Source organism: Etheostoma spectabile, unplaced genomic scaffold (genome assembly GCF_008692095.1).
Source record: "Etheostoma spectabile isolate EspeVRDwgs_2016 unplaced genomic scaffold, UIUC_Espe_1.0 scaffold272, whole genome shotgun sequence".
Classification (NCBI taxonomy): Eukaryota; Metazoa; Chordata; class Actinopteri; order Perciformes; family Percidae; genus Etheostoma; species Etheostoma spectabile.
Window position 1 is genome coordinate 1,701,554 of NW_022605576.1, and position 7,250 is coordinate 1,708,803.

General features: G+C 39.7%; 2 protein-coding genes and 1 non-coding gene across 3 annotated transcripts in view; 1 reads left to right on the plus strand and 2 right to left on the minus strand.

Annotated features, from left to right (window-relative positions):
• Positions 1-2,294, minus strand: part of rps20 (ribosomal protein S20) — a 2,553-nt gene extending 259 nt beyond the window's left edge. Inside the window, exons 1-3 of the mRNA XM_032510818.1 lie at positions 2,111-2,294; positions 1,082-1,181; positions 831-904 (exon numbers count right to left, since the gene is read on the minus strand). Of these exons, the coding sequence (XP_032366709.1) occupies positions 831-904; positions 1,082-1,181; positions 2,111-2,113 (177 nt within the window). The 5' untranslated portion in view covers positions 2,114-2,294. The remainder of the gene's footprint in view (positions 1-830; positions 905-1,081; positions 1,182-2,110) is intronic.
• LOC116685878 (small nucleolar RNA U54) lies at positions 970-1,037 on the minus strand. The gene has a single exon (XR_004331076.1). It is a non-coding gene; the product is annotated as a small nucleolar RNA U54 (small nucleolar RNA).
• A 4,074-nt stretch (positions 2,295-6,368) lies between the features above and the next one.
• Positions 6,369-7,250, plus strand: part of anks6 (ankyrin repeat and sterile alpha motif domain containing 6) — a 15,935-nt gene continuing 15,053 nt past the window's right edge. The window contains exon 1 of the mRNA XM_032510816.1: positions 6,369-6,989. Coding sequence (XP_032366707.1) covers positions 6,661-6,989 — 329 coding nt within the window. The 5' untranslated portion in view covers positions 6,369-6,660. The remainder of the gene's footprint in view (positions 6,990-7,250) is intronic.

Genomic DNA, 7,250 nt, shown 5'->3' on the forward strand with positions numbered 1-7,250 from the left:
AACACTTTAGCTTCACCAAAAAATAAAAATAAACACTTTCTAAATTGGTGGTGGTCGTCCCATATTCACACTGCATTCATGCTGTTCCTATGCAGTATAGAAGTCGATTACATTTCAGGTATTCAATTTTGACAGGCCAATAAAAGAATGGCTGCCATTTCAGCTTCATTGTCAATATAATTAGTACAGGATCACACAACCAGAAGCCAAACATTACATATTTTACTCCCATCAGAAAGGTGACCATGGGACCATTATAGGGAAATTTAACTGAAACTCTTACTTGACCGTAGATTTAGTGATTTGAAAATTAAAAAACATGTTCTGGGTTTTTGTCAACCCAATCATCAATATTGAGGCTAGTTAAGATTGTGAAAATTTAAACATGTGTCCAAGTTTTCACTCTGACACATGGAGATATGCGCAGATGCTTCTCTTTTACTATCTTTTGCATCCAGCACCTTGTTTGTGATAGAACAGCTTAAAGTCTGTAAGATAGGTTTAGTTTCTTGCAATTTGTTTTACATTGGCTGAAACTTGTGAAAAACATGGCAGACACATTAGGTGGTTTACTTCAAGAGTATTCAGTGTTAACGGTTTGAATGTCTGGGCTCGGTTCATCCATAAATATCCTATAAGAGTGTAACACAATCATACATTTTGATTGAATAGGGGGAAATTGTCAACTTTAATGCCACTTCACCATTTAACTGAACATGCATGACGAGAGCCGGTCAGTCCACGTCCTCAGACACCAACATCGCAGGTGATGGGACTTACACCAATGCAGTAAATGTGAAAGTTTTTGTCTAGCCAGTGTCCTTCAGTACCTTGGTTGGCATGCGGACGGGTCCCTTCACCTTCAGGTTCTTCTCCTTAGCCCCACGGATCAAGTCTGCGCACACTGAATTATAAAAAAACAACTTCAAAACACAAGCAACCGGCAATCATTCTACGATACTTTTAAAGCCATGGCTCAGAATAGCGTATATCCAGTCTTCACAGTTTATCAGATGGAAATGTATCCTCATAGCTCACACCCATGTACTAGGCTCAACATTAATTATTTGGATCTTGTTACCTTTCTCCAGAGATTTGACGTTGCGGCTGGTGAGGGTGATGCGGATGCGGTGGATGGCGACCTCAGTCTCAACCGGTGCCTTGCCAGTGTCCTTGAAAGCCTGCATGTATAGAAAGTTATGAAAACACTTACCATGACACAGGATTTTAGACAACATGGGTCAGCAAGGACAGATGTAACATTCCTGGTGGGTGCGTTAAGAGTTTATAACTTGAGTACTTCCTTTTGTATCACAGCTACAGCACTGACTTTAATCTTAATACCAACTGCAACACTAACATTTAGTATTAAAAGAAAACTAAAACTTCAGTTTGAGACTTTTTGGGGATATTAATAGAGCTCATTTCATTTAGAATTATTGTTGTAGTTTAGTTAAAAACTCAACTTAGTAATTGAATTATCCTTCAAATTGTTTCAGTCGTCAAACACGCTGGAGAATTAAATGTGCACCTAAACGCAGCACCAGCTAACTAGCTAGCACGACTAATTACAATACACCGCTTCAACAATGAAAGAAAGCCATGCTATGTGTTACAATAGTGTTGGCGAACGCTGTCCAAGTCTAGCCCTAACGAAAACTGTTCACCAATGTATAGCAAAGAAGCCTACAGTAACGTTAAGTCATATAAATGGTGTATTAAGCCAGCTAGCTAACTTCAAACAATGTGACAACTGTCCGTTGTTCCGATGCTAGTTTCTGAAACATGGGAAATTACAACCTTAGCTATATTAAATGCTACTTGTGCACTTTTAAGTAAGTTATGCCGAATTATGAAACGTTTCTAGAAGATTCGGGAAACACGGTGCTTCATGTCGCCACATGTTCACAGCTTTGTCAACACACAGGTTCTTATTAAAAAGTCTAGTTTGTGAAGGATATGTGGCGGGACATCCACTCAAGCTACATTAGCCTTCGGTGCTAACATTAGCCAGAAACCCCGAGAATTTCGTTAAAATACAGAATAAGGAAATTACTAGCTACATGATGCGGGTCGTCGAAAACGTAAGCTATATTAAAACAACACGTACCATTTTGGTTATTCCTGACCGACTTATTCGGAAGAAATTCAAGCGAACAGCGGTGAGCCAGGAACAAGAGCCACAAACGTGGTTAGCTCTTCAGGAAAAGAGCGAGCAGAGGCCTGTTTCCTCATTATGTACTGCTCATCCGGGTTACTTACACTTCTTCTTTGGTGTTTCAGACGCATTCATAATCAACAGCGACATCTAGTGGCTACGCTTGTGTTGTCCTCCCGGATGAAAACTGAAAACTGTTCTTTTAAAACCCTCTGGAACCGGGACACTCACCCACGAGTGAAAAAGGCACTTCTTATTCATATTTGAATCATTTTATAACCATAATAGATATTAACTTACCCTTTTTTTGGGCTAAAAGCTAACCAGTTAGCCTTTACGGCGATGTTTTGGGTGTCGTTCTAGCCTTTACAGATGATTTTCTATCCAATCTGGAACTTGTGCCATATTTCGGAGTTGTTGAGCAATAAATCCATACTCTTACATCCAAGATTGATCCCCTTTATGTCCATAATTTATCAATTTATCAATTCGGCTGTTTTTTTCCGCTAGCTCGATGATAACCGCCATTTTAGATATCCCATGATGCACTGGGCCTTTGTTATTGTGCTACAGCCAATGACAGGCTGGTCCGTCGTCCAAGTGGGTGGGCGTTATTGCGCCTGGAGCGGAACTCAGAAAATGGGAGAGAAAGAGACGGGAGACACAGCATTTTGGAGAAGATACGGAGAAACACTAAGAAAAATGGCATCTCAGCAAACTATGAACGTAAATGAGGCATTGGACTTTTACCATTTATAAGTATCATTCATTTATTTACTGTAAAAGTATAAAAATAAAAATAAAAACGCTTAAAATGTTCTAGCATAAAATAAAAAAGTGCACAGCAGCGTTTTCTGTAAATGTGTTTGTTACGGAGTAGTAAGAGTGGTGGATTTCATTTGTCTCCCAGCCATTTTATTGTCTTGAGTTTTAGTGAGTTTACTTAGAGCTACACACAAAAGGATGTTGTGGTGGGGGGGGGGGGGGTTCAACACTTCACACCTTTTACTTGCAAGGGGGTTGAGTGAGGCTTTCAACAGTCACAACTTTTAGCTGCAGGGGGATGGGCAGGGCTTTTTTTTTTAGCTGTGGTGGTTACGGTACTGTGGCATCTCAGCCATTGTCTTCTTATGCTGCGTGGGACATAAAATACAAAAACACTCGTTGGTGGGATGTGTATGATCTATCTTTGGGGGTGGTAGTAGCTCAGTCCATAGGGATTTGGGTTGGGACCCAACCGGAGGGTTGCCGGTTCAAATCCCCCGTACGGACCAAAGTATGGTGGTGGACTGGTAGCTGGAGAGGGGCCAGTTCACCTCCTGGGCACTGCCAAGGTGCTCTGGAGCAAGGCACTGAACCCCCAACCCCACACTCTGACATCTCTCCATTAGTGCATGTGTGTGTAATTCAGGCCTGTGTGTAATAACAACAGAGTGAAAAGTGTAGTTTCCCCTTGTGGGATTATTAAAGTATAATAAAAAAAAAAAAAAAAATCTAAGACTTTGCTCAGAAGGCCTCATAGGGTCAAAGGCCATGTGCACACTGCAGGCAGATAAGGCAGGTCAGATCAGGTCACCCCCTGGAAATGCAGGGGGTGACATGTCTTCCTGTGAGAGCTGTTGTGTCTTGGAGTTGTCCCATGACCACATGCAACGATGATGAGACACAACAGCAACAGAGCTCAGGAAGTCTGGGATAAATTGAAAGTGTGTGGTGTGAAATTTAATGTGAATTATAAAAGTGTAATGTATTGTATAATGGACCAGTGTGTGTTAGAAAAAGACAAAGAACTTTTGCAAATTGTAATATGTATCGTGTGTTTTAAACTGTGGAGGACCAGGTGCTGTATGACGATACAACAGACTGTCATAACCCGTGATGACGTTTTTAAACAAGTCATCACTGAGTTAAGAAGAAGGAAAAAATTAGACACATAAATCAGCTTCCTACCTTGTGTAACTGATATTAATATGTAATGTTTTGACTACTTTGACTTATGGTCTGTTCTTTGCACTATAGCACATGCACTTTAAACATGGCCCTTTAACACATGCCCACTTTGACGCTCTCGCACTTTATAATGTAAACTGTCATGTTTTTGTAATTCGTAGTTTGTTGTCTTCATCTTTTTTTGCTCTCTAATGTATGTTATAACATGTAATTTGTAAAAAACCTTCAATAAAGCTTTTTGAAAAAAAAAGAAGAAGAAAAAGAAATGCAGGGCATGTGATGTGGCCCACTGGGTTATTGCAGACAGGAACTGTTTTGGGGCTTGGCATGAGGGCAAAAAATGTAAATAGTTGTAGTTCTATGTAATTTATAATGTCAATTTCTGTGCTCCAACGCTCCAAAGACATGAGCCAACTGTTTTACAAAAAGAAAATTGCTTCGCTATCATATTTTTGCGTGTGATTTCAATAAATCTCTGAAGGATTCAACTTCCGTTGTGTTTTTTTAGTTGTATTTATGGTCCTATAGCTTTTTTTTACATTCAGGTGGCATCAATGCAACACAAACATTCCGACAGTCTAATTTGTCTTGAAAGAAAGATCTTTTTAAATTGACTGTGCACAACAAGGTTGATGTTTTACAAGCTTTTTTATCAAATAAATAAATATATCAGACGGACCAGAAGGGGTCAAAAACCCTGTTTCTTTAACATGTTTTTTTATTTTTATTTTCTATGCTTTTCCCCCAGGACGGTACACACACCCCTCAAATTAACTTAAACACAAGTTTTACAATTAGGCTTTTTTTTTAAATTCATGGTCCATAAACCTCATTTACCCATGATTTTTTTAGTTAAAAGCAGAAATTATGAAATTGTTTGACAATTAAGTCAAAATCGGAGAAAGACTTTTGTCAGAGTTCAATAAGGAAATTTATTTGAAATCGTTTTTTTGTCACTGTAAAACTGCAGAAGGGTACGAAACTGCTTTTTTCCCCAATGGGGAATGGGGGATCAATAAACAGCATAATCAATAAACAGTATGAATAAAAACATTATACATAATTTAAGAGTTTACAGAACCCACATCTTTAATACCACACATTAACAAGTGTCCGCTGATTACAGACCCATCTTTAAAGCAGTGATTATTATTTTCTGCTTAGAAATCAATGTTGGCCTACATGATGATGCATTAATATTGATGGTTCAATAATAAAATAACCTGGACACGAGTCATTCTGCATAATACGGTATGTACGTTTATTTTTGGACTTTTAAACACATTTGGTATCTTAAGTATCATGCCGTATGTTGTAGTGTTTGTGAGTGTTGGCGTGGTTTTGCATTTTTAATTTATTAAAAAAAAAAGTTGAATTATTACACAATGTATAGAGTTTACTGTAAAGGTTCACAGATGTGTCTGATGTCTCCATATTGAACACAGTACCCTTCGTACAGTTAACACAGGCTCTTTTTTCAAAATCTTTTTCCGACATATTTGTCACTTTTTCGACGTTCTTTCATTGTTTGTTTTTTTCAAATGCTATAAAATGGAAGGAAAAAAAAAGTAGTGAACTGATCATTTATTTTACTCGTGAATAGCGTTGTAGGGAACGATCCAAGTTATTATTTTTTTGACGATTTTGTTGAACGAAAACCCCAATTTCTGACATAGACACTTTTTTGAAAATGGGTCAAATTTGACCCTAGGGCAACAGGAGGGTTAACTCATATCATGAATAAACATTAGACAAATAAGTTATGCATGTTAGGCTGCATGACTGACATTTGTAGTAGAGCACGACCGATATATCGGCGGCCGATATTTTCGACCGATATTAGGCATTTCTCAAACTATCAGTATTTGCATTTATAATGGCAGATTTAAAAAAAGAAAAAATAGAAAAATATACATACATGTATATATAATTTATAATGGTAAATAAATGATTCTGATAAATGAATGTTCCAAAAATAAAAATGGACGGTTAACCATGTTATGAGCGTTAACGTTGCTCTCTGAACTTATCCTCACCAGTGGTCCCCTTGTGCCCCAAACCTAACCTTAACTCTAACCTTAACCACTGCTGCCTAACACTAGATGTTCGGGTCTTAAAACACCAATACACCCCCATATGGCTCTCCCCTCATCCGATGTGTCCTTATATTAGAGTAACTCCTAAAAAAAAACCGTATTTATTACATTGCTTAAATAATAAGCTTTTATTTTGAAAGAGGAAAGCGGAAGTCAAATGTTGTGTTGTAGATGCATTGACGAAGTAACGGAACCGGGGCAGTGGTTGCCAAAAAGTAGTTTTGTCGAAACGCGTTGAGATATTACGAAAGTTTATGATTGTAAAAGATGATTCCCAGGGTGTAGTGTTTGAGAAGAAGAAGACTTATTATAGAAAACTTATTTTTCTCTGCGTCATGCTTTCCAATCCCAGGCCGCCGCCAGGTGACAGAGGGAAACTTGGAGTCCGTTATTTTCGATGAAACGACACTAACTGGATTGATTAAATGGAGACGGAGTAACACTTTAAATGAGGAGATGAATTTTGGTGTCCCCGCTAATTCGCTGCTGCTTTTCCGGGCCTGCGACGAGGGGGACTATGAAACCGCCCGGGGCATCCTGGAGCCCGGAGCCTCGAAAGAGTCCGGGCGGCAGAGCAGGCTGCGGTCAGAAGCGGGGTCGGAGTGCAATACCGCGGACATGTTGTCTCTGGTACCGGTGGACTGTACAGACGAGGAGGGGAACACCGCCCTGCAGTTTGCGTCGGCCAGCGGTCATGAGAACCTGGTTCGGTTTTTGTTACGAAAAGGGGCCTCGGTGGATAGCCGAAACAACTACGGCTGGACCCCGCTGATGCAGGCTGCTAGGTGAGGCTGGGGCTCGAGCTCAATGCACTGGTCTAATGTACTACATGAAGAGGCGGACACACCAAACTCCATTGAACAATCTGGCGATTTTATTCGTCCTTTCATTAACGTTACTCGGTGTAGAAATGGTCGGGGGACTCGGGACCAGCTCTTGAATTTGTCGAATAGAAACATAAATGTCATGCCTGTTACATGAACTTTTTTCAGCAAGTGCCAGATTCAAGCGTCAGTTTCGTGAACCAACATTACCCCCCCCCCCCC